The sequence below is a fragment of the Canis lupus genome, chromosome 6, assembly GCF_003254725.2.
Source record: "Canis lupus dingo isolate Sandy chromosome 6, ASM325472v2, whole genome shotgun sequence".
Lineage (NCBI taxonomy): Eukaryota > Metazoa > Chordata > Mammalia > Carnivora > Canidae > Canis > Canis lupus.
Window position 1 is genome coordinate 18,612,236 of NC_064248.1, and position 27,848 is coordinate 18,640,083.

Consider the following 27,848-nt stretch of genomic DNA (forward strand, 5'->3'; position numbering starts at 1 on the left):
GCAACCACACAGCCTCCAGATAGAGCTTTTAAGAAATGCAAATCAGATCACAGGGCTCTTGCTCTTGTGCTTGGCTCCCTCAGTGACTTCCCAGAGCCCCAGCATCGCTCCCACGTGGGCCCCAGCACTGCTTACTCTTCCCATGTCCCCTCTTTCTGTCCACCCAGCACCCACTTAGCCCCAGGCCCTCCAGACTCCTTGCTGCTCCTCCCTTGCTCCAGTATATTCCTGCCTCACTTGATATACTTCTCCCTGGAATTCTCTCCCCCTGGATCCTTAGATAGCTGGAGTCTTCATCAGGTGAAAGCTAGAATGTTCTCTTATGAGAGAGAAGGCTCTGGTCGCTTGTCAAAGATGCCTCTTCCACCGCATCTCTCCACCTCACCTCCCTGTTTTGTTTCATTCGGAGTGCATGTTGCTATCTGTTGTTTGCTTATTTGTTTAATTGTTTGCGGTCTGTCTCCTTTGCTGGAACTTCATGTCTTGTTCACTCCTGCATTTTCAGTGCTTGAACAGTGCCTGACACATAGTAGGTGCTTGATGGACATTTGCTAATTGAATGCAAAAAAAAAAAAAAAAGGTAAAAGGGTTGAGAGACCCCCTGGAGTTTGGCTGGAGGGAGTTAAAGGACACATCTCATTCTCCTGCACGGACAGGACCTCTCCTCTTACCCATCAGTTGCTCTGACCCAGTGGGTGATAATTCTAAAGGTCTCCAAGCGGTGGGCGGAGATCAGGCAGCTGGGCTGCAGAGAGGTGGTGCATGCAGTAAAGTGGCTCAGATCCTCCGGGACCCCTCTGGTCCCCTTCTGGGCTGATATGCATTCCACCCACTGGACCAGCGTCTGCTCTTTTCCTTGGGTTCAGGGAATGTTTCTCCAGGAGGGTCCCCTGTTTTTCCTAGAGTCCTTTAGTAAGTGACCACAGTTCAGATTCCCTAAGACTGGGGGCTTTGGCCCGGGGAAGGGTCTTGCATCTGAAAGCGAGCCTCTTCTTGGATAAGCTGGCACGAGAGACCATCTCACACGAGGGCGAGTCACCTTCTGCCTGTCTCTCTCTGCTTTGTTTTAAAAAATTCATTGTATTTATTAGATATGCCATTACACAATGATCCTGCGACATATTTCATGCTGTAAAGAGACCTCTGTGCCATCAGGCTGTGCAGACATCACAGGCTGGTGAGAGAGCCCCGAGGGTGGAAGATCTGGGCTAGTTTGGCTTTAGCTCCCTTTTTCTCTGGAAAAGTGATTTCAAACTCCGAATTACCTATGCGAATGGGGAAGAGGCAGGATGAACAGACGTAACCCAGAGTCCCCCTCACCTCCCGGCCTGGTAGAGATGGCTGACCAGCAGCTGGTCTGGGTGGATGCGAGTTCAAAAAACTTTCTTTTCCTGCCTTGCCTGAAGATGGGAGGTGCTGATGAGCAGTGCCAGGGCATGGGGCGGAGGTGGGGGAGCCCGAATAATCCACTCCTTGAACAATCAGCCCTGAATAATTGAGCTTTGACAGGGCGTTGCAGTTGTCTTGGCCTGGAGATGTTGAGTCTGGGAGACAAGGAACAAGCAGATGAGAATGAGAGGGTCTGAGGAGAGGACACAGGATTTGGGGCTGATGCAAAGCAACTTGGGAATGAGAGGATTTTTTTTTATTACAATTTTAAACTATGGGGGCAAAGGGCTCACACGGCCCTTAGGGGAGGGGAAGGTTGCAGGGAGGAGGAGAGGAGAAGCATGCACAGGAAGGAGTGATATTTCTTTCTAGACAGTAAACAACTGCCAAATAACCCCCAGAAACAATGCTCTAAGAGCGTCTGTGGGAAGCTCAGAGAGCTGCTCGTCCTGAAAGAGTTATAGGTTTTGTTCAAGCTTCGTCTGATGCTCGCTTTAAAAAAATAGATTTTGTTTCCCCTCTTGCAACAGTCTGGAGGGGAAAATCAAGCACATAACAGCTGCCTCGTGTCATCATTTAGGCGCTGATGAATAAACTGACACTGGCAGGGGTAAGCAAATAGATGGTGAGACGCGACCCAGCCGCTTCCCCATGATCTCTATGTGGATTTTCCTTGTGGGGATGGTCCAGAGGAGATGTCCCAGCCCCGGGGTCGGGTCCTCCTGGCCGCTCAGCAACATCCCAGGCCTCACCTTCTGTGGTGGCCTAACTTTTGAGCACGCAGGGTGTGCACGTGTGAGCAAGCAATGGCTAGGAACATGGCCTGTTGTAGATGGGACCGGGCTTGAACTGGTTTCCACAACACACTATTTGCAAACCCTGGGCAGCGTCCCTGTTCCACTGAACCTCTGTGGCTTCAGCAATAAAATGAGAAAGATAGGGATGCTTGGGTGGCCCAATGATTGAGCATCTGCCTTTGGCTTAGGGCTTGATCCTGGGGTCCTGGGATGGAGTCCTGCATCCGGGTCCCCACAGGGAGCCTGCTTCTCCCTCTGTCTGTGTCTCTGCCTCTCTCTCTGTCTCTTATGAATAAATAGATAAAATCTTAGAAAAAAATAAAATGAGGAAGACAATAAATGTGGGAGTGATGGCTATGCTCATCACTATCCTATGGCCCCCTACATTTCCCAGCGTCCTTTGCTGTCCCATTGGCTGTGGGACTGGTGCCGCCAATGCGATGTGAGTGCAAGCGATGTGTGTCCTTTCCGGGCTGAGGTGGGTAAGTAGACCGTGTGCCTTCCCTATACTTTTCTCTCCCTTGGCTGTGGTGCGACTGCCCCATGGAAGGTAGCTTGGGTCCCTGAGTCACTGCGTGGATGGAAGTCACACAGGAGAGGGAACTGAAAAATAAGCCTTTGGGATTTTCAGCAGTTTGCAACAGCAGCTAGTATCAACTACCCAAAGGAATACAGTAGGACTCCTTTGAGAATCGTTGTGAAAAATTAAACAGAGAGGCAGAGCTCATAGAGAGCTTAGTAAAGTGCTTAGCATGTAGAAAATGTTCAATAAATATTAAGCATGCAGATTAATTTATTTACAAAGCTAATATTTATCGAGCTTCTGACATATGCCAGGTACATGGAATCATCATAACAACCACAGACACATAAAATTGTGGTTTGGATCAGCATGGTAACATGGAAAGGACAGAGAGGACTCGGTCACTTGTGAGTCCAGTGTCTGGGAGCCTTCCCGTGTGCCCGGCATCACGCTGAGTGGTGGGACATGTGGATCAATCAGTCAGTTTCACTCCCACGTTGCTTGCAGGCTGCTGAGAGATGCACAGGTAGGCAAATAATTCAAATGCCAAGTGGCGAGTGTCATGCAGGAAGGTCTTTTCAAAGTGCTGGCAGTGTCCCTAATTTTGCTTGGGGCAATCAGGGAGGGCTTTACAGAGGAGAAGACTTTTGAGTTCAACCTTGAAGGTCTGCATGAGAATCAGACAGGTGAGAGGCACCTGGATGGCCCAGCAGTTTAGTGTCTGCCTTCGGCTCAGGGCGTGATCCTGGGATCCTGAGATCGAGTCCCGCATTGGGCTCCCTGCATGGAGCCTGCTTCTCCCTCTGCCTAAGTCTCTGCCTCTCTCTGTATCTCTCATGAATAAATAAATAAAATCTCAAAAAAAAAAAAAAGAATCAGACAGGTGAGAAAGGGCATTTCAGGCAGAAGGACAGGTACATCATCACAAGGTCTTGTGTCTGCTGACAGTGACGAAGTGGTGGCTGGAGTCCACGGTATCCATGGCAGCAGGTGCATTGCCCCCTTCCCAAAATGTCCACAATAATCCCTGTAACCTGTAAATATTCTACCTTAAATGGTGAAAGGGACTTTTTCAAATGTGATTCAATTAGGGATTTTCAGTTGGGGAGATTATCCTGGATTTTCCAGATGAGCCCCAAGCTAATCACATGAATCCTTAAAAGTGGAGGATCTTTCTCAGTTGTAGTGGGAGAAGGAGGCATGTCTCTCAGAGAGGAGAGAATCAACAGGGCTGACTTTGCAGATGGTGGAAAGGAAGGTGGGGAGTCGAGTGTGCGCAGCCCGAGAAGCTCGAAAAGGCGAGGAAACAGAATCTTCCCTAGAGCCTCCCCGAAGGAACACAGCGCTGCCAACACCTTGACTGTAGCCCAGTAGGGCCCACGTTGGAATTCTGAGATACAGAATTACAAGATTTTTGTATTCTTTAAGCCATTAAGTTTGTGGCAGCGACACAATGTCTGATGGGGAAAGCCAGGCTGTCCTGCTGGACAGAAGCAAGGACAGAGGGAGCAGTTTAGATTGGTTCTATATGTGCACTGGGTCTCAAGTTTCTGTGACGTTCCCACTTTTCCACGTAATATCAATGTTCTGTATTCTGGATTAATATTAGCTAACATTAATATTCTGTGTTAATATTCTGAGAAAGAGAGAAAGAGCTGCCTCGTTTGCTTTAATGAGTGTGAATTTTCCATAAATTGCATGTGTATTTCTTGTTTAATTAACGGACATGCAGGTTGTTTCTAGTCCTTTGTTCTTAAAATAATGCTGCAGTTATCTTGACCTTGTGTCATTTTGCACACATGTGAGTATGTCTGTGAGACGAGTTCCGAGAAGTGGAATTGTTGGGTCACGGAGAATATGCATCTTTGGGAGTCTGCATTTTTAATAAATGTCTGAGGGCATGATGATTCTGGTGAGAAGTGAATTTAACATGGAGGTTGCTGAACAGAATTCAGATCTGGGCTCTGTAAACATCCCTGTGGCTGACGGTGCGGAGGCAGGGAGGCCAGGGGAGAGGCTGAGGCAGGGGACCCCAAGACAGATGAGCGTGTGTGTGTGTGTGTGTGTGTGTGTGTGTGTGAGAGAGAGAGAGAGAGAGAGAGAGAGAGAAAGAGAGAGAGAGAGAGAATATGTTCTGGACTGCCCTGGCCGAGTGTAAGTTGATTTTCTTACTTTGTTTGTTTTTAATCAGCTTGGGAAATCCCTAGCACATGAGAGGATTCTTCTCAGTGACCCTGGGGCTGAGAGCCACGTAGGGTGAGGGGCCCGGGTCCCTGAGGACAAGTGAGGCCTGAGTTCTGATGTGTCTTCTACCTGCCTACTTTGACTGGGGCAGATAATTACCTCTGTGATGAGGATGGGGAGCAGGGAGGAATAGGGAAAAGCATCCTTGTAGCCTTTGAACCAGAAATGTGTTTCCATATTAGACCCCTTCTGAGAAAGATGAGAGCACAGAGCCCATACTGCCTCTGACCTTCTGATTTCTGGTGTTTCCATGACTTTTACAGTTATATCACGGTGTTGTAACACAATATCTCCAATTATTTTATTTTGGTTGTGTGTTTCCATAGGTTTTCTGCTTTGATGTTTTTGCTCTAAATCCTTCATTCTTGACTCTTCCCTGGGTGAGCTATGTTTCAATGTCATCTAGCTTTTTTGAGAATGGCTCAGGGATACTCTTCTCTCTTTTTTTTGGGGGGGGGGATACTCCTCTCTTCAAGTACTTTCATGGCTGAGAATGTCAGCCTGCTGCCTTTAGAGTTGAACATGCTGCTCCCTTGTTATTTATCTTCCTGAAGCCTCCCCTGAGAAGAACACTGTTCCTGTTATTTCCTCCATTCCTCCTGAGGATGGGTTGAGCGCCAGCTATTCTTGGGTGGCCCGGTAGCCCCCTGAGCATGGGGACACTCTAAGAGGATCAGAGAGTGCCATAATTTGCAATGAGGAACTTTTGGCTGCCAGTTTCAGGGCAGCTGAGCAGAAGATTATCCTTCTTCCTGTGTTTGGGATATTTGTTACTCTAAAAATATTCATGGCCGCTGTGTACAGCCGTGGAGGTTGTGCACTGCGTGACTCTAGGGAATGTCATTCGTATATACCACAGTTTGAATGGCGATGCCAGTGTTGTGCAGGGTGGTGGCCCTGCAAACCCTTAGCCTAGAGTGGGCCTGGAAGTGCAGAATTCTTTTATCCCAGTGATTCCCACATTTTAGTTTTTCTCATATCACCTTTGTGAATCTGTTCTTAGGCATGTACCCTTGTTCTACTATGATTTTTTTTTGTGCTCTGTATTGGCTCCCACTTTACTTACATAAATGAATTCAAAAGGGAAACTTTATATTACAATTGGAAATAGAGAATCAGCACAACTTGCCAAAAATAGAATAAATATATATACGCATACGTGTGTGTGTGTGTGCACGTGCAGAAAACAAAGCAATGCTATCAAATTCTCGCCAGATACTTCTGGCTTTTTTCTTTGTTTAAAATGGAAGATTAGTAAGTATTAGAGCGATGTTAAGGACAAGCTAGCACAAAACTGAAATATTCTCCTGGAAGCAATCTGAAGGGTTGGAAGGGAATTGGGGAGGGAAATCATTCCCTATGATGTGATTCAGTGTAATTTAGCGCCACATCCCCCCGTCATGAGCCACTCCTGGGACATGTGAGGAAACACTGGCCTAGTCTGATATGCCACCCACTCCAGGCTGCTTGAAGCTCTTGGCAACATCTCCATGGGGTGGGCCAAGCCTTTCTCATATTCTTCCTCCACGGGGAAATTTAATGGTACCTTGGAGGGGCCATTTCCATGGCTGAACTCTTCTTGGGTTGTATTGGACAGATGCCTGGTCCTTGGGCCCAAGTGGGTTTAGTTCCTCTCCTGGGAATCAAGCAGGAAAGTCGAATCCTCCTTCTACATTCTCTCTCCCCAAACGTGATTCAAAGTGGTGCCTCTATGGGTTACAGCATCCTGGGTGGAATCCTGGATCCACTACATGCTATCTCTGTGTCTTTGGGGAAGGTGCTTAACCTCATTGGGCCTCAGTTTCTTCATCTGATAAATGGGAACAATAACAGTACCTCCTTTATGTGGTTTAAGAACTAGACGAGTGCCTATGGAGACTTAGAACAGCGCCTGGCACATAGTGAGTGCTCAGGAGGTGTTTGCTTGTATTGTTTTCTGTGGCCAGGGACTGTGGACTTCTCATCCTCCCTGACCTTCTTCTGGATCAGAAGGCAGGGGACTCAGGTTCCAGCTTCAGCTCAATATCTGCCCAATGAGGAGAACTCAGGCAACCCATGGGCCCTCCTGGGCCTTTATTTCTACATCTGGAAACTGAGGGCTGTGGGCTCCATGGTTCTTATGTCCCTCCTCCATCTCTAGCTGATTTGGATTAATTCTGTGCCTGGGACAGAAAGGAAATACCGGGACAAGAGGTTGGAGGACCATAATCTCCATGTTAGTCACCGTGTGCCACAGGAAAACTATCTATGCTCCTTTTTTCCTTTCACATTTCTCTCTCTCTCTTTCTTTCTTTCTTTCTTTCTTTCTTTCTTTCTTTCTTTCTTTCTTTCTTTCTTTTAATTTGTTTTTAAAAAGATTTATTTATTTTAGAGAGAAAGGGAGGGGAGGAGCAGAGAGATAGAGGGAGAGAGAGAGTCCTCGAGCAGACTCTCTGCTTAGCATGGAGCCCAACGCAGGGCTTGATCCCAGGACCCTGAGATCATGACCTGAGCTGAAATCAGGAGTCGGACACTCAACAGAACAAGCCACCCAGGCACCCCTTACAATTCTCTTTCAAAACATGGTTTTGGGGAGTGAGACAGGACAGCTCATGGATTCCTGATGGTGTGTAAAGAAAAGGGCATAAATAAGACTGAGAGATATTAGGAAAGGCAGATCTGTGTAGTTTTAACCAAATCTAACAGATGGGATGACATAAAAAAAAATCACGATCTCCTTAATTTATCAAGCTCCCTTGAAAGATGATGATACTAATAATTGTGAACACTTACTGAGTCCTTGTCATGCACCAGCTGTCTCACGTGTGTGGTCCCATTTGATCCCCAGCTATGTACCAGGCAACAGTGGCTGCTGTAACAGATAAACCCAGAGACGGCTGTGGATTAACATAGTAGCAGTTTATTGTTTGCTCATGTGACATTTCAGTGTCAGTGATTCTGACGGATGGCAGCTCTCCTCCACACAGTGATTCAGGGACCAGGCAACTTCCACACTGTGGTTTCATCACTTCCCAGGGGCTCAGAGCCCACTGTATCTAGGTGACAGAGGAAAGAGAAGGCGTGTCCACTTCATAAAAGCCCTCTCCAGCCAGGCACTACTCACACTTTACAGGCAGAACCAGTCCCATGATCCCACCAGGATGCAGGACTGCTGGAAAAGATCGTGCCTGGCTGGGTGGCACTTTCCTAGCAATGACCCACACTACAGGAGTAGCACAATTTTTCGGTAATAGCCAGCTGTTTCTGTCACACGTTATGTAGTAACGATGACGATCATACCCATTTTACAGATGAGGAAACTAAAACCCAGAGTGTCTAGGCTGGGTCATGGAGCTTGTAAGTGGCAGAGCTGGGACTTTGGCTCAAGACTCTGTGAATTCAGAACTCTTACATTTAACCACTATGGTATTAATTTAAAATAAGCATTTAGGTTCTTCCAGCTATAAAATTCTTTAGAACAATCTTTTCCCTACGGTTTACCCACAGTGCCTGAAATGCCCAAGCAAGGCATGTCTGGAGACTGTGGTGATGAGGTCATGATGCCAGGCAGGATTTCAGTCTCCAGTATTTTATCCACTTGGAGAAATGATTATGCCCAGAAAGTTGACCCACATTTTGGACTCCTGCCAGAAATCAAGGCATGGTACCATCTGTAAGAGATAAATAAATCAAAATATCATCAGCAGATAAGTGTGTACCATCTGCTGCCCTGTCAGTTGAACTGGCAGAGGCCTCTGGAGAATTCCAAGGAAGTGCTTGCCAAGGCTCTGCTGCCAGCCTGGATAGTGAGAGGAGAAGCTTCGCACAAGATCTGCTGGCATTTTTCTTTATTCTCTGATCTTGGAGCTGAATTCCTTGAATCCAGCCAGCAAAGGTGTGTGAACTTTTGCCCTTGCCAAACAATTAAAATTATTTCCCATCGGCCATGGTGGTTGGGGGCCAGGACCAGTTCTTCTCTGCCCTCCTAGCTAGTTGAAAGCACCTACTGTAGAGAAAAACTAGTTAGGCATCTGCCAGGAGGTGGGGTCCCCTGGAATCTCGGTCTCAGAACCAAACAAGAAGCAACCCCGTTTGGGTCCTGTTGGCTGGGCATCTGGAAATGCGGTCGCATCCTCATGGCTGCTGGTTTCTCCTGCCACATGTGGAGTCCTCTTGGGAGGGCATCTGGGACCTACCTTAGGAAGAATGGAGTTTTCTAGAAACTGCTTATTCCGCTAGGAGGCGGTCGTGGCCAAATGCCAAGGCTCCACTGAGCCATCCCAGTTTGAGTCCTGGCTCTACCACTGGCTGAATGAGCTTAGACAAGTTACTCGGCCTTCCTGTGCCTCAGTTTCTCCATCAGTAAAACAGGGATGGGAGTTTGTAAAACCCTCTGGGCCTGGTACAGAGTATGTGCACAATATATGTTAGCAAATATTTGTCGGCTGGCTTTGTGTGACACCAGTGCCTCACCAGTGTGACACCAGTGCCTCACCACGGTTGCCCCGATGCTGCTCCCCACCCTGCACGCCACAGAAACCTCAATTACACCATCTGGTGGGGTATGGAATTAAGTCACGGTCCTCAGACCTGGGATCCGGGGACCCAGCCAAGGACGCTGGTCTCCCCAGTGCCCCTTCCACTTGCTGCCCATCTTCCCGCTGCCAGCCAGACCTGGACTCCTGTGTGTTCATGCCAAGGGCAACTTGGCCGACCCTCCGTGTTCCACAGACCTTCTGCCAGCCTTGGGCATCTGCTTCTGGCCACCTCCCTGGATGCTGCCTGCACCCCTGCCAGGTTTCCTCCACCTGCTCAGGGTGAGGTTGCATCGTTATGGCTTCCTGCTTCTGGCTTGGGAAGACTTCCCAACTCTCTTCTGGAAGACTGCAATGTGTCTTTAACTTAGAATCCAGGGAAGGAAGCAAAAATCAAAAATGACTCTTATTTACAAAGCCAAGCAAAGGACGGTTTCATGCACTCCCCTGTTCTCCTTTTTGTGAACCTAGAAGGCAGGTACCCGATGACTTCCATTTGGCAGGTGAGGGAGGAAAAGGATCCAAAAGATAAAGTCACTCTCTGAGATCATGTGGCTAAGAAGAGGCAGAGGAGGGATTTGAACTCATGTCTTATGGCTTCTGAGCCCAGACACCTCCATTTGCCTCTGAAGAGCACCTTTTTCAAGGACGGAGCCTTGAGAACTCTGATGAGTGACAGTGGGAGTGTGGGTATCAGCATATCGTGCTGGCCCTCCTGCAGATGTTGCCTGGTTTATTTTTTATTTTTTAAAGATTTTATTTATTTATTCATGAGAAACAGAGAGGCAGAGAGAGGCAGAGACAGGCAGAGGGAGAAGCAGGCCTGGGTACCCAACACAGGGCTCGATCCCAGGACCCCCGGATCATACCCTGAGCTGAAGGACAGACGCTTAACCACTGAGCCACCCCGGTGCCCTGTGTTGCCTGGTTTAAATCCTAAGTGGTGATGTCTTGTTTTACCTCGTTTGGCCCTCGAGCAACCCCATAAGGTGGGAATGATCACCCTTTACTGGCAAAAACAAAACAAAACAAAAAACAACCAAACAAAACCCATCGTTCCCCCCCAGTCCTCCACAGTTAGCAGATGGCAGAGCTGGGATTTGAACTCCCATCTCTATGAAGTCAGAGCCCGAGCTTCTCACCAGGAGAGCTCTCACCAGGGAGCACACCCTGCTGGCCTCCCTGCACCCTGGTGCACTTGGCTCTGCTCGTCGTCACCACACACCAGCCTTTTTCTCAAGTAAACTGGGCCTGGAGGAGGGACCACGGGTGAGATCCCTGGCTTCAGGCCTGAGTGGTGAGCCTGAGCCGAGGCAGCTGTGACCTGGCCGGTTGTGTCCAGGGCGGATTCCTGGAAGCCTCGTTTCTGCCGGGGACGCGTGCCAGGTGCTCTCCTTGGTGCAGGCTCGAAGTGCCGGCTGACGAAGCTCAAGCTGCTGTGCCCAGGGAGATTTCCGAGGTTCCCCCATCCCTGCTCTTAGCTCAGCGGGGTCCCTGCAGACAGGGGGTCAGAATTCTGCAGCCAGCAAGGAGGGCAGGTCGGGCCCTCTTGGGTTATGTGTTTTATTCCCTCGCTGCAAAAAGCCACCAGCTCTCTAAGGTGATGTCACAGGGTCTGGGAAGAAACGATCTTCCATTTGTCTTTTCTGAGCAAGGGAGCAAACCCTTCAAAAAGACATTTAGACACAACTTCTGGGATTTGTTTCAAGATAACTCTATATGGTGGGGGCTACGGGGTAAAGAAACAAGACTGGCCGTGACGTGACAGTTTCCAAGCTGGGGATGGGGGAACGTAGGGCTCCTTGCACTAGTCTCTCTGGTTTTGTACAAGATGGGAATTTCTCATAATAAAATGTTTTAAAAGGACATTTCGGAGACACTGTTGATTTACCTGAGCCCAAAAATCTCATGTGGCTGTGAAATGTCCTGAGTCTCTGTCCTACTTCTTTTTTTCTTTTTTTTTTAAAAGATTTTATTTTTATTTGAGAGAGAGAGAGAGAGAGAGGGTGAGAGAGAGCTTGAGCTTGGGGAAAGGCAGAGGCAGAGGGAGAAGCAAACCCCAGCTGAGCAGGTAGTCCACTGTGGGGCTCGATCCCAGGACCCTAGCATCATGACCTGAGCCAAAGGCAGACACATAGCCAACTAAGCCACCAGGTGCCCCTGTGTCTTATTCTGGACAAGCCAATCCTTTGAATGATGGAAAGAGTTTTAGAAAGACATGGACCTGAGCCCCCATCTTGATTCTGCTACTTCTTGGCTGTGTGACCTTGAGGAGGTCCCTTTGCCTACATGAGCTTGACTTCCTCATCTGTAAAATGGGGATGGATAGTGACCTCATTCAGTTGTGATGCCGGCCAGGTTCTTAGCATAGTGTTCACTCTGGGCTCTCCTTGGGTCACTGGATCCTGGATCTTGGGTAACATAATGTTCTAGCTTCCACCTGCTGGTGGGGAGATCTGCCGTGTACAGCCCCAAAGGAGTTCAAGCCAGAGGGGCCAAGCTGTGCCTGAGGGAGAATGAGACAATATAATGAAAGATACTGTGATAAAATGCTGGAAATTCAGAGCAGGGAGACATCTTTTTGGGGGTGAGGGTAGGTGGTTGGTGAACAAGATAGTCTTCCTTGTGGGAAACTAGGGTGAGCATTGAGCTGGCTCCAGTGAGCCTCTGGGAACACAGTGGGTCTTTAGGGGACTCTCCTTCCTGGGGAGGAGATGCTCTCTTTCGCCTTCTCAATTTTTAGTAACTCACTGTGAGCCAAAGGGAATCAGTGGAGGTAGCAATGGGAGAAAGAGCATCTTCAAGGGGCAAAAATGAGGCAATTACTAAACAATGCCCATGGGTTTGGTGGAGATAATGGGCAGTGCAGGGCCACATCCTGGGCACGGGCTCATAAGGGAACTATACATTCCCGCAGATGCCACTTGGCAGTGTGGTCTCCTGCTCACTGAGCTGTCCTCGCTGTACACCTGGTGGTTGGCACCAACCCCTACTGATCCACCCTGTTATCAGTACTTAGAAACACTAGCATTGGTGGCTTTCACTTTATAGATAGGGAAACTGAGGCACCAGAAGGTTAATGTGGAGTCATACATCTAGTAAGTGATGGAGTTAAGCTGAACCCAGGTGGGTCTAGGGCCCCTGCTCTGAGCCCCACTCCCTTCCTCCACCCACCACCGTACATCAGTCTGCTCTCCTCTCCATTGGACAGCAGACACCAATGGCCAAATGGACGGCCACCCATTTCCTAAGCACCCACTCTGTGCTAGGCACCATGTCTAAGCTCTGTGGCCGTATCAGGACTTTACAACGCTCCCACAGGTGCCATACCCATGAAACAGTCAAGGAATCAAGGCACAGAAAGACTGGGGACTCATGTGGAAGGAAATGACAGGGTCAGGATTTGAACCCAGCTCTGCTGATCCCAGAACTCAGACTCTTGGCCACTCTGCTATCCTACTTCCCAGATAGTGCTGTTTGAAGGCATGTCCATTTTGATAACATGAGCTGTCACTAAAGATAACTTACTGTTTTTCTAATGTTGAAAATAGTTTTTTTTTAATGAACCAGATTGGAGGGACGCCTGGGTGGCTCAGGGGGTGAGCGTCTGCCTTCAGCTCAGGGCGTGATCCCACATTCCGGGGATTGAGTCCCGCATCGGGCTCCCTGTATGGGGCCTGCTTCTCCCTCTGCCTGTGTCTCCGCCTCTCTCTGTATCTCTCATGAATAAATCAATAAATTCTTTAAAAAAAACCATCAGATTGGGATGTGAATCTCAGCCTAGCTGCGTGTTGGAATCAGGGAGTTTTTAAAACCTCCCTGAAGTTTAGGCCCCACACCGATCAATTAAATCAGGGTCTCTGTGGGTAGGGCATGGGGTTCCCAGGGCTGAGAGCCACTTAAATTGGATGACCTCTAGGATTCTTCCCAGCTTTCACGGTCCACAGTTCACAGAAGGTACGCTGCCATCAGGTGGCAGTAACATGCCACAGCTCCATGATCTAATTGACAAGCCTCAGTCTAAAGAGATAAAGTGCTCTTGTCTTTAATTTTATACCCCAATTAAATCCCTTAGTTAAACATATCAACTTAAGGATAATTGACAAAGATGTTTTAAAGGCTACTTCTAAAAGCAATAAGACAATTTGGTACAGTTTGATATCTTTCACACAAACGGTTAGCTAATTTTTATCATGAAGAATAGGGGTTTGGAGAAAAAAACTCCTCTCTGTGTTTGGATATCAAGTAATAGACTTGCTGACCATCAAAATAGCCAGTCTTCCTTATGTCATTACTATGATTTTTTCTTAAACTTCAGCATTGTCCTGAATAGACAGTGTGGGCCAAGTTTGACCATCTCTGTTCAAACATCATCCATTTGGTCTTGTCCATGTAGCAGAAATAGAAATGCGAGAGCCATTTTATTTGGCCCCTGGTGGATTTTCCCTGTCTGCATGGGGGGGATATGTTCTTGGGGGATTCCTTTCAGGATCTGGAAGCTCTACACAGTGGGAATGGCTGGCTGCAGTAGGAAATTCTTACATGGAAACTGAGTACATAGCTGGAAAAACTTTAGGGCATGGAGTTTGGAGTCTATAGACTTGGACTGAGTCCTGCTCCATCATTACTGGCTGTGTGGTCTTGGGCAAGTCATTGAAAGCTCAGAGCCTCAGCTTGCTTGTCTCTAAATGGGGATTCTCAGAGCTACATCATTGCAGGTTATTATGAGATTAAAGAGAAGGCAAACACACTTTTATGATAAAACCACTCAACAAACCAGGAATAGGAGGAATGTCTTCAACCTGATAAAGATTATCTATGAAAATCCTGCAGCAAACATCATACTTAATGGTATAAGAATGAGTGCTTTTCTCCTTAAGATCAGGAACAAGACAAGGACGTTTGCTCTTGCCACTTCTATTCAACATTATGCTGGAGATTTTAGCTAGAGCAATTAGACAAGAAAAAGAAATAAAAGGCATCAAGATTGGAAAGGAAGAAGTAAAACTACCTCTATTTGTGGATGGCATGATCTTGTATATAGTAAATCCTGAGAATCTACTGAAAACTACTAGAACTTATAAGCGAATTTAGCAAGATTGCAGAGCACAAGGTCAGTATACAAAAATAATCATATTTTTATACCCTAGCAATGAACAAACTGAAAATGAAATTAAGAAAACAATTCTATGTACAATAACCGAAAAGAATAAAATTCTTAAGAATAAATCTAACAAAATAAGTGCAAGACCTATTTATATTCCATAAACTACAGAACATTATTAGAAGAAATTAAAGAAGATATAAATATATAAATAAATGGACAGACATTCCATGTTCATGGGCTGGAAGACTTAATATTATTAAGGCGGCAATATTCCCCTAAATTGATCTACAGACTCAGTGCAATCCCTATTAAAATTCTAACGATGAGGTGCCTGGCTGGCTCAATTAGTAGAGTACATGACTCGATCTCTGGGTTGTAAATTCAAGCCCATGTTGGGTATAGAGATTATCAAGAAATAAAAATCTTAAAAAAAAAATCCAACTGGCATTCCCCCTCCCCCCTCCCAGAAATTGACAAGTTGATTCTAAAATCTATATGGAGGGGTGCCTGGGTGGCTCAATCAGTTAAGTGTCTGACTCTTGATTTCAGCTCAGGCCATGATCTCAGGGTCATGGGATTGAGCCCCACATTGGACTCTGCACTCAGCAAGGAGTCTGCTGGACATTTTCTCTCTGTCTCCCTCTGCCTCTGCCCCACCAATAAATAAGTGAATCTTTAAAAAAAATAAAATTTATATGGAAATTCAAAGGACCCAGATTAGCCAAAATCATCTTAAAAATGAAACACAAAGTTGGAGGACTCATTCAATTTCAAATAAAAAACAGTGTAGTACCAGTATAAGGATAGGTATATAGATAGATCAATGGAATAGAACTGAGAGAACATAATAAACCCTCCCATTTATAGTCAGTTATTTTTTGACAAGGGTGCCAGGACAATTCAATGGGGGAAAGAATAGCCTTTCAACAAATGGGCTGAGACAACTGGATATCCACGTGCAAAAGAATAGAGTTGGACACTTTTTGTACACCATGCACATAAGTCAACATCAAATAGATGATAAACCTAAAGGTAAGAGTTAAAATAATAAAAGAATAAGACTAAATCTTCATGATGTTGAGTCAGGCAAAGCCTTCTGAGCTATGACACAAAAGGAAAAGCAACAAAAGAGAAATAGATAAATTGGGCTTCATCGAAATTTAAAACTCTTGTGCTTCAAAGGACACCATCAAGAGAGCGGAATGACTATTCACAGAATGGGACAAAATTTTTGCAAGTTGGATATCCGATAAGGTATATGTATGCAGAATATATAAAGCACTCTTAGAACTCAATAATAAAATGACAAAATAATCCAATTAAAAATGGGCAAAGGATCTGAATTTCTCCAAAGATGACATGCAAATGGCCAAGAAGCACATGGAAAGATGCTTAACATTACTAGTCACTGGGGATGTACAAATCAAAACTGCACTGAGGTACCACTTCCCACCTGGAAGGATGCCTATGATATATACAAAAAAGATACAATAACAAGTGGTGACAAAGATGTGGAGAAATTGGAACCCTTATATATAGACACATAGCTAGTGGGAATGTAAAACACCATGTCTACTTTGGAAAAGAGTCTCATAGTTCCCAATAAGGGTCAATAGAACTTCCACATGACCCAGCATTTCCACTCCTAGGTATAGACCTAAGAGAAATGAAAACTTGTCCCCACAAAATCTTGTTACATGAAAGTTCATCAATAGCCAAAAAAGTGGAAACAAACCCGAAATCCATTAACTGATGAAGATAAACATAATGTGATGTAGCTGTACCATGGAACATTATTCAGCCTTAAAAAAGGAACAAAGTACTGATTCATGCCACAACATAGATGAACCTTGAAAACATTATGCTAAGGGAAAGAAGCCAGACACAAAGGATCACGTATTGTATGATTCCATTTGTGTGAAATAACCAGAATAGGCAAATCTATAGAGAAGAAAAATAGATCAGGGGTTACCCAGTGCTGGGAGGATTGGGGGAAATGGGGCTGACTGGTAATAGGTATGGCGTTTCTTTTTGGGGGGTAACGAATGCGTTCTAAAATTGATTGTGGTGATGGTCACGCAGTCTTGTGAATATACTAAGAATATACAATAAACCTTTAAACTGTCAGCTTTACGTTGGTGAATCGTATGGCATGTGAATCATATCTCAGCAAAACTGTTGAAGAAGAGAAGGCAAAATGCTTAGCACATCAACTTTACCTATCATCGGGAGCCCAGTGGTGGTGGGAAGACAATAATGGGGGAGCTGGGAGACCCGGAGCTGTAGGGCCGCTTCTCCCTCTCATCCAGCGGCACAGAGCCAAGGACTCACGATGCTTTCATGGATGTATACACAAGTTTTAATTCTTTTAATTCTTTTAAAAAAAAAAGGGCACCTGGGTGGCTCAGTGGTTGAGCGCTTGCCTTCAGCTCAGGGCATGATGAGCTGGGATCGAGTCCCACATCAGGCTCCCTGAAGAGAGCCTGCTTCTCCCTCTGCCTTGTCTCTGCCTCTCTCCCTGTGTCTCTCATGAATAAATAAATAAAATCTTTTAAAAAATTGGAAGAAAAAGATAAGCTTTTAGGTGAAGAGAAATCTTAATATGTAGTGTTAATATATTTGTTTTTAGCCAACGCAATTGTAAAATGTAATTTTTAATTCAATTTTTTTTAATTTAGGAAGGACCCCAATAGGTCAAAGTGCCTAGGATCCACAAGGTCTGAACATGGCCCTGGGTGTTGGTCTGAATTTGACCATTAATGTTTTCTCTCTCCAGATTTTGAGAAAACAATATAACAGTAAAGAAACTTAGAAACAATTCATTCAAATATATCCATTCTAGCATACTACTGATTCTTATTTTTTTTTATCCTGCTTTCCAGTTCTTGGCTGTCAGCAAACATCTCTTTCAGTGGGTTCTAATCTTGGTACCTCTGACTTGCTGTGTGGTCCCAGGTGGTCATGCAGTGGCCCTGGGCCTTGTTTTCTTGATCCATGAAGGGAGGTAAGGGTCCTGTGTCTCAGCATAGAGCCCCGGGGAGGAAGCCACAGGAGCACCATCCAGCCACCTGTGGCCTCATGATTCTTTGGATGGGATGATGTAAACAAGACAGGAGTCTACTCCTTAGCTTGGCACTCAAGACCCTTTGTGATCTGGCCCTTGCCTTCCTTCTCAGCCTCATCTGCCAACATTCCTCTTGTCTGATTTGCATTTGTATGGGGCTGGAAGGACACTCAGGATCCCAAGGGGGCTTCCAGGGAGCTTCTTAGAGAAGAACTTAGGAAGCTTCAAGCAGACACATGAATTGAGAATGCTGAAAGCTTCCAGATCCTTTCCACCCCCCCGCCCCCCGCCCAACTCACATTGGTTCCATTTTGACATGAAATCTATATCCTTGCTGGGATTAGCAGTAAAATCCTTAAGCCAGGGGTTGCAAGCTGACCCTAAAGGTCTTCCGACCTAGTGTCCCAGGGACTGGCTGGGTGGCTTCAGGGGAGGCTAGAGGGAAAACAGCGGGGAGCGGCGGGGACTGTGGCAGACTCCAGGGCCTGTCCTCCATCTGAAGGGGGCAGCATCTGGCCCATCTGATTGTTGCTCTGTGGGCTGTGAGCCCGGCACGGCCAGCTCTTCTGGTTCTCATCTGGATTTGTGGGCAACATTGTCCCTCTGGCAGGTTGCTGTGTGTGCTGCCTTTGTGACAGAGGGCCTGGAGGCCGGGCCGTCTTGCTCATCACCGTGTCCTGGTCAGCATGGTGCCCAGCGTCAAGGAGGCCTGGGAGAGACAGACTTAGAGTTTCTTAAAGATTGAAAGTTTGGGTGTAAGACATTCATTCATTCATTTGCTCATCTCTTTGTCCAGTCACTCTTTGGTTTATTCATTCATATGCTCCTTCAGCAAATATGTATTATGCCTTCATATGTACCAGACCCTGTTTTAGGTGGTAAGGGTCCAGCAGGAAGACAGCTTGGGCAGTCAGGGCAGGGACCTTTGGAATATTAAAAATTGGCTGGGGAAGGTCCCCCTGAGAAGGTAACATTTGAGGAAGGTGATAAAAAGGAGGAAGGGTAAACCATTCAACTATCTGAGGTAAAAATGCTACCTGAGGCAGAGGTATACCTGGCACATTTAAGGATCGGGAAGGAGATCAGTGTGGACAGAGCCAAGTGAGTGAAGGGGAAGCTGGTAGGAGATGAGGTTAGGGAGGTGATGACCCTGTGGGTCACGAGGAGGACTTGGGTTCTCATTCTGTGTTCTGAACAGAGAAGGACATAATAATCCATCCTAGGTTATAACAGGATCCGCTGGCCACTGTATGGAGAAGGGCAGTAACAGGGAGACCCGGGCAGAGGCTACCACCATCATCTAAGTGGAGATGGTGGCTGGAGCAACGGAGGGGGTGAGAGGTGATTGGATTCTAGATACACCGCCACGCCAGAGCCACAGATCGAATGTGGAGGTGTGAGACAAAGGGAGAAATCAAGGTTGATGCCAAGGTTTTGGCCTGAGCATGAGGGAGGATGGAGTTGCCACTTCCTGAGCTGGGGATGCACACCCTCATGGCGCTCACAACCTGTGGGTCATCCACCTAAGAATCATACGAAGAGTGGAACCATAAGGTGACTGGGTGTCAGAGAGGGCCAGGGGGCCGTGAGAGCTCATGGGAGGGGAAGCGTGTCCCCAGCAGTGGGAACAGCACGGGTGAGGCTTCGTGGTGGAGGGGGCATGAGGAGTGTCAGGGCTGAGTGCAGGGGTCTCCGTGAAGAAACTTGGGGCATCATTCTTCAGGGAGTCATCAGAGGGTTTGAGCGGAAGTATATGTGCCTGTGTGCGTGTGTGACGTGATCAGAGCTGTGTGTCCTGAAAGCATCTCCCGGGCGGCAGCAGCAGTGTGGAGGCCCCTGGGGAGCCTAGCGAGGGGCTGTCCTCATCCTGCTGGGTCTGGACGGGGTGAGGGCTGTGGAAGGGGACCGAGGGCTTGGAGCAAGTGTGAGCCACATGCTTGGGCAGGTTGGATCGGGGGTAAGAGCGGAGGTGACATCCCTGGTGCTGTTTGGCTGAGTTTGCAGATTCGCTGCCCACAGTTTCCTTGGGTTTCCGGGAATAAGGGATAGAGATACTCGGGCCCCACGTCCTGCTCGGTGACAAGGCTCAGCGAAGGGGAGGGGTGCCTGAAGCTATCACTTCCTCTCACATTCTGAAACCCTTCTTTTCTTTTTGAAGGTGAAAAATGTCGCAGTTTCATTGACCTGGCCCCGGCATCGGAGAAGGGTAAGTGTGGCCCCCGCTCAGGTGTGCAAGCCCAGCGCCCTTCAGAGACACTTCCTGCCCAGGTGGCTTCCCGCAGCCCCGTGAGGGTTTCTCCAGCAGCACCACTGGGTGACGGCTCCCCAGAGACCCATAATCCTGCAAAGCTTCAAGTTTCTCGAGCGGTTGGGAAGGGGAGAAAGGCAGGTGGAGGCCCATCCTGTCGTTCCCCTAAGTGGGACAGTCCCGAGAGTCATAATGCTTCCATGTCCCAGTCCACACCAGGATTGGGGGGGAGGTGGGATAGGTGTGTGGATGTCGGAGTGAGGCTAGACCAGTGTTGGGGGCGCTGCATCCAACTGCAGGATTTGTCCTCAGGGGCGGGAAACAGGCTGTCCTGTGTCTGTCACTCCCTGTGCATGGGGCCCAAGAGCAGAGATGCTGACCCTCAGCGACGCTCAGAGTAGAATGGTCAGGGGCTGGCCGCAGCTCGCGTGTAGGGGGAGCACGGCTGTAGGATTAGCTTTAGCTGTAGGGAATGGTGGTCCAAAGTAGCCAACTTCAGAGGAGAAATGCGCATTGCTTCTATAAAAGTTTGAAAGTAGGCAGTCCAGGTGGCTCTGCTCCATGAAGTTCTCAGGATCCAGACCTTGATGACCTTCTCCATCATCTCTGTGCTTTTGTCTTCATAATCTAAGATGGCAGCTGGAGCTCCAGCTGTCACACCTGCCTTCCAGGCAGCAGCTTAGGGGGGGCAAAGGAGAAAGGGTCAAGCTTGTGTGTCAACTCCAAGGTTTCTAGAAGTTGCCCACAGTACCTGCTCATGTTGCCTCGGCCAGAATTTGATCCCAGGGCCAGACTCAGCTACAGGGAGGCTGGGAAATGAGATTGTTATCCTGGCAACCTGGCAACGTGCTCAGCTAAGGCTGGGGTTTTATTATTAAGGGAGAGTGAGAGAGCAGATTCTGGAGGATGTGCTGCCAAAGGAACATGAGGGCATGGCTGCCTCCTCAACCTGCCTCCCCCCTGCCACCGAGGAGGATGTGCAAGGAGAGCAGGTGTGCTGATGTCTTCAAACAGCCTGGAGATTAGGAGAAGGCTCTGGTTCTGGGCCTCGGGGTGGGGAAACTGAGGCAGAAGTCCAGTCCTAGATACTGCCCCAACAGGGGGGATTTCATCATGCCTGACTCAAGAGAAATGCTTTAGTCCAGGGCTTGGGGCCAGTCACGTCCCCTGCTGGTGGGGCTGGGCTTGTGGCTGCCCTGCAGTGTCTGGAGGGTCAGGGACCTGAAGGCTAGATGTTGGCAAAAGGGGTACTGGCAAGGGGGCTATGTGTCACAGAGGCGAGTGATGTTTCTGTCTCTCGGACACTGTCCCCTTGGAGAGCTCCAGGCAAGTGGCAGCTTGTGAGTTGGGGACCCTCAGACCCAGGAAGAGGCCCAGCCACCTCCCCCAATAGCAGACTTTCGGCAGTGGTGGGGCACTACCTCCTCACCTGGCTTCCCAGCGACCGTGCCCTGCTTGGCTATCACAGGAGGCCACCCTGAAGTTTCGAGCTGAGCAGCTGGGCCCCAGCTTCCAAACTGAGGTCAAGAAGCCTTAGGAATACTGCTGCTAATACCTAGATGGTGGAGGGACACCCAGGTGGCTCAGCGGTTGAGTGTCTGTCTTCAGCCCAGGGCATGATCCTGGGGTCCCAGGATCGAGTCCCATGTCGGGCTCCCTGCATGGAGCCTGCTTCTCCCTCTGCCTGTGTCTCTGCCTCTCTCTGTGTGTCTCTCACGAATAAATAAATGAAATCTTAAAAAAAAAAAAAGCCTACATGGTGGATATGCACTGGGCAGTCCCCATGTGCCAGGCGCTGCATTAACTGAGAAGCCCCCCACAACTTTGTGAGGAGCGGCTGACAAAGTCACCCCACTGCCAGATGCAGAATCTGAGCCTTACAGACTTGAAGCCAACCCACTCGTGTATGGGTTGTCTGCGGCTGCTTTTGCACTCTAGGGGCAGAGCCGAGTGCTTGTGATGGTCTGTCCTGCAAAATCCTAAGATATTTGCTGTCTGGCCTTGTAAAAGTTGGCCAACCCCTGAGTTTGCTGAGCCTAGTTCTAATTAAGAGGAGGGATTATCAGGTTTTGTGTCCATGATTTCTTTTTATTGACGTACAAGTAAGCATTGTTTGTTGTTTACAAAGGAACTTCTCATGCAGGGCAGAGCCCATGCTTCAGACCCCTCCGTCAACCTGCGTCTTACAAGCCTGTACCTGGAGGCGGCCCCTTGCCAGTGTTCGGCCAACTCCAGTAACCCCCAAGGCCATGGAGCTGCAGGGCCACCTGTGCCTCACATCTGGCATCCAGGAGGCATGGCCTCTGTGTGCACATGTCAATGCGTGTGTACAGTGGGTTGAGGGTGAGTGTGCACATGCCCGAGCAGGTGCTCCCGTGAGTAGGTGTGCGTGGATCTCCTGTGTGTACACGTGCGTGCCTGTGTGAGTGTGCTTCCTCTTGTGTGCCTGGGTAAGCACGCATATGTGTGTGTGTGCACGTGTGAGCGTGTGTGGAGTGTGTCCATGTGTGTCCGCATACCTCATCGAGGCATTTGACCTTTATGCCTGCTTCTCTTATGAGGCCTGAGGGCCCCAGAAAGATTGTATCTTTGTGTTTTACTGGCCTCGTGATTTTTCTTTCAGGGCTTGGTCGCCCCGCCAAGGACCTTCTGGCTGTGTATATAAAAATGTTTATAAGAAGGCTGAGTGGGCTGGCTTTGCCGCCAAGTGGCAGGACGATTTTCACGTACTCGCTGCCTGCCGAGCACTTCAGCTGTCCCTGGGATCGGTGGGGTTTGTCGTGCAGCTCCGCGGCCTCTCCCCAAGCACCCCCCGCCTGGCCCTCCCTAGATGCCTGCGGGCAGGTGGGCTCACGGGACCATCCCTCTGCGCACCTCTCACCACGGCTGTCCGTTTCAGATGAGAACCCCGAGCTGCAGAGATGGAGTGAGTGGTTCAAGGCCACACCGAGAATCTGGGGCTGGTGTTCGAGCCCACGTGTGTTCTCTCCCAACGCACACTCTTCTCCTGCATTCCTGTCCCTGCGCCCACTCCCTCTGTGACTTACCTTCTGATCTGCCAGATATGGTAATAATCATGGCACTCACACTAACTGCCTTTTATGCAGTGCTTATTGTGTGCCAGGTGCTGTTCTGAGAGCTTTACATCCATCGGCTTATTTTAATCCTCATTTTACAGGTGAGGAAACTGAGGCAAAGAGTGAATTGACTTGCCTGAGGTCATACAGTTAGGACCCTGGAGTTTGAACCTGAGCAGTTTGGCTTGTAAATGCCTGGTTCTTCTGCTGAAAAAGTAGGCCTCCAAGACACTGTGAATGAGCAAGTGTTTGTGTGTGTGTGGTATGTGTAGTGTGTGGTCAGGAGTCAGTGTGTGTATGTCTGAGCAGGTACTGCTGTGAGAATGTGTGCACGTGTGTCTTGTGTGTATGCTTACATGCTGGTGAGTGTGGGGCCCTGTACATGGGTGCACAGATCAAAGTGTGTACATGTGCATAGATGCATGCGTATGTGTTTGTGCATGGGTGTGTGTGCATATGCAGAGATCCATGGTGTGTGTCTGTGCAAGCATGCACGGATGTGTGTGTGCACGTGCAAAGATGCATGGATGTGTGTGTGCACAGATACCTGGATGTGTGTGCACATGTGCATAGATGCATGGATGTGTGAATGCACATGTGTGTGTGTGCATAGAGCCCTGGATGTGCATGCACATGTGTGTGTATGCATGTGTGAGGATGTGTGCTGGGCTATACTTCCCCTTCTCCTTCACCAAGACCTCTGAGCTGAACTTAGGGTGTTCTTAGACTAGTGTTCCCCTTCTTTTCCTGACCTTCTGCCTGGCAAACCACAGTCCTGCTTCAAGACCCTTCACGAACGGCACTCCCTCTTTGCCATTTTTTCCAATATCCTCTTGCCTCTTGCTTCCCGACCCTGTCCCCTGGAAAAATATTTGTCTGTGATCTGTCTTTTTACCATGGCACGCGTTTTTCTTAGTTTGTGCCTGACCATTGTAGTTTTGTGCTTCACATGGGAAATATCTTTTTGTTTTATACTAGCCTAAGCCACATCCATTTTTCATCTGGATTCCTGCCACAATCTCTTAACTGCTTACCTCCTTCAGTTCTTGCCCCCTTGATTCACTTGTGCCAGAATGATCTTTTTAAAGCATAAGTCATCTCATGTGAATCCCTGTTTAAAGTCCTCCCTTGGCTTCCAACTGGCTCAGAGAAAAAGCAAACGTGCTCACCCCACCCAGCCTGTGAGGTCTGTGGGATCTGGCCCCGAACTTCTGGATCTCATCTCTTGCAATTTCCCTCCCCTCCTTCACCACACTCCACACTCCCAGCTCCCCCAGATCCTTCCTGTTCCTTGGGTCAGCCAAACACGTGTGTGCCTCAGGACCTTTGCACTTGTTCCCTGCTCCCAGAACTGTTCTCTCAGCTCTCTGCACAGCTGGTCCCTCCTCATCATGCAGGCTTCTGTTCCAATGTCACAGCCACAGGGAAGCCTTCCTTGAGCATCCTCTTATCACAGCCCTGTTTCCTGCCAAGTCCATTTCCACCCCTGCACGTCACTTATTACTGCCTACAGCGTATTCAGTGCTTACCTGACAGAGTGTCAGCTCCACGAGGGCAGGGATTTTGTCTCCTTTGTGACTCACCCTGTCTCTGGTACCCAGGAGCAAAGCCTGGCTCTGTAGGCGCTCCCCAACACCCATTGAATGGGAGAAAAATGAACATGGATTTTAATAGTATGCACTCTCGTTATAAAAATTGTAACAATCTTTAAATACAAAAATGAGGAATGAAAATCTCTTAGGAACCCACACGCTAGATATTCTCTAATAATGGTTTGGTTATTAGCCCTTGAAGATGATAGATAGATAGATAGATAGATAGATAGATAGGCACACACACACACATATATATAAAATCATAAATTGCTTTTCATATCAATACCTAAAACCATCTTCATCTTTTGGAACAATTATATAAATTTCCATCACGTGCTCACGTAGGAACTGTTTACGCAGGCAGTCCTATAGATGGACGCTCAGATTGTGCCTTCACTGTACCTCAGGACTTCAGTGTCATAGTAGATGAGTCACTCGTATGCACATCTTTCTCCTTCACAGGTCCGGGGCCCTCTGAGGATAGCCGTGGTTTCTTATTTACCTCTGGGCCTCGGGGGCCCAGCCCCACTCTGGAGTTGCACTCGCAGAATAGTAGAATAAGACTTGAACAAAGTTCTGCCCAGCAGGCTCTGGGAGGCGGCGGAGGACGGTGAATTAAAGATACCCGAGCAATTTATAAAGATGAAATGGGCAAATGCAGACAAACAGCAGTGTCTGTAGGTTGTGAACTTGATATTGAGAATGCAGAGAAAATGCGTCTCGCACTGCCTTGTCTTCCTCTTCCCTTGTCTCTCAAAATCTCAGTCTCTTATTTGCTGGGGCAAGATTCCCCTCCCTATGGCCAGATTCCCCTCCCATGGCCAGTGGGTAGTCTTCAAACCTAGCGTACTAGTCAGCAACATCCACCGTAATGCTGGGTAACAAGCCTTCCCGGAGCTCAGGGGCGTTCAGCCTTTGTTTTTTGCTCACATGTTTGTGGATTGAGTTGGTCCCAGGATGTAGTCTGGGCTCACTCACGTCTGTTCCACGTTTGTTCATTGTGGAGGCCAGGTAGAGGGGACAGACATGCAAGATGGCAGGGCACCTGGGTGGCTCCTTTGGTTATGTGTCTGACTTTAGCCTGGGTCATGATCTTGGGGTCTTGGGTTTGAGCTCCACACTGGGCTCCCCGCCCGTCTGCTTGTCTCTCTGCCTCTGCGCCTCCTCCCACCTGTGCTTTCTCTCTCTCTCAGATAAATAAATAAAATCTTAAAAAAAAAAAAAAAAGAATAAGGTAGCTAACTGCACAAACACATGTTAGACCTTTGCTTGCGTCATGTCTGCTGTCATCCCATTGGCTAAAGAAAGTCACACGGCTACATCCAACATCAATGAGGCAAGAAATACACTGACCACAGGCCTCAAGGACGGCTGGCACCTGGTTGTGCTGGAATCGGCTCACCTGGATTTCCGGGGTGTATGTGTGCATATGTGTGCGTATGTGTGCATGAGCCTCACTGATTTGCTGGTCAAGGTCTCCCCTGGTCACTGTCTTCCCAAAGTGACCTATTTATTTCTCCATGAGGGACTTTAATGTTTGGATGGTTTCTCTTGCCAAACACCAACCAGGCAGCCTCTGCATGCCAGTCATTTTCACACATGCCTTCCAATCTGACCGATATTTCCTGAGTACCCACTACATGGCAGGCTCTGGGCGAGGCATTGGGGGTGCAAATATGAATGAGGCAGAAGTCTCTGCCCTACAGGTGTGGGAGAGAGCTAAGGAAATGGTTAGCAGACATCCTGGCAGGGCTCCAGCCGAGCAATAAAGAATCCACCCTGCAATGGAAGAGGCAGGAGGGACGAGATTTTGCCACCCGAGATCTCTGCAGAGAGTCCCTGAAGATGTCTGGGTTTTCCTGCCTTTACATCATTAACAGGCTGCCTCGGTAAGGATTGGTCCAAGGTGTGATGTGCGGAATGTCCCCAGTTCCTAAACCCCAGTTTGGAGCTTTCCCTCACGGGGTGCCTGTGCTCTCCTGTAAATGAATGAAAAATGAATGAGCGAATGAATGAATGAGCTAATTGAGCCTCCCGTGATTCACAGTCGTCATCAAGCAGCAACCGATAACCGCCTGTCTGCTCTTCCTCGGTGCCCATCAGCACTCACGGTGGAATACGATTCAGCAAGCGGGGAGAACAGTCTTCAGCTGCTCACGGCAGCACGGGTCTGAGCAAGGGAAAGCAGCTTCAAGAGAACACATCCTATCTGATTCCATTTATATAAAACTGGAAAACAGGCAAAAATGAGTCTGCACCGTGAGAAGTCAGGACAGTGGTCGCCCACGAAGACTGGAGGGGGGAGTGCAGAGGGCGCCGGCAGCTGGCGATGTTCTGATTCTTGGTCTGGCCGCTAGTTACGTGGACTGTGTTCCGTTCATGAAAATTCATCAAGCTGTATACTTGCGGTAGATGCACTTTTGCTGTCGGGATGTGATACTTTAAGAAAAAGTGCAACAAAAATTTCCCATTTCTGAATTCGAAATGATCCTCCTAAAGCGAAAATCCAATTGTATCGGGATCCTGCCTGAACCCCTTCCCTGGCTCCCAAACTTTATATATGCCAGGATATTTTAATATGGAGTTCATCTCCCTTTGTGATCCATCTGGAGCTAGTCTGCCTTTTTTATTCCACTTCCTACCATCCCTGACATTGACCCTGGGCTCCAGCCCTGCCTTCCCACTCAAGTACACTTCCCTCAAGGTCCCCATTGTCTTTCATGCCTCTGTGCCTTTGCATATGCTGTTCCCTCTGCCTACTTACCTTTACCATCCCTTGTGTGCCTTGGAAAACTTCTATTTATCCTTCAAAACCCACCTAAGACATGACCTCTTCTCCTTCTTCCTCCTCTTCTTCCTCTTGCTCTTCTACTTCTCCTCCTCCTCCTCTTTCTTCTCCTCTCCTCCTCCCCTTCTTCTTCTTCTTCTTCTTCTTCTTCTTCTTCTTCTTCTTCTTCTTCTTCTTCTTCTTCTTCTTCTTCTTCTTCTTCTCCTTCGATTGAGAGAGAGAGTGAGCAAGGGAGGGGGTGGAACAGAGGGAGAGGGAGAGAGAGAACCCTAGGCAGGCTCCACATCCAACACAGGGCTCCATCTCATGGCCCTGAGGTCACAACCTGAGCCGAAATCAAGAGTCCGATGCTCAACTGACTGGGCCACCCAGGCGCCCCAGATAGGACCTAGTCTGAAAAGCCAGCCTGAACCTAGAGGTATCCATGGTGACTGGTCCTATTAGGACCCCATTGCTCTGCATTGGAATCATCTTCTCCATCACACTGGACACTCCCTGAGGA

General features: G+C 48.2%; 1 protein-coding gene across 3 annotated transcripts in view; it reads left to right on the top strand.

Annotated features, from left to right (window-relative positions):
* GSG1L (GSG1 like) overlaps positions 1-27,848 on the top strand; it is a 202,376-nt gene that overhangs the window by 51,018 nt on the left and 123,510 nt on the right. For all 3 annotated transcript variants that reach the window (XM_049111267.1, XM_049111266.1, XM_025415665.3), the window contains exon 2: positions 19,797-19,844. In XM_049111267.1, coding sequence (XP_048967224.1) covers positions 19,797-19,844 — 48 coding nt within the window. The remainder of the gene's footprint in view (positions 1-19,796; positions 19,845-27,848) is intronic.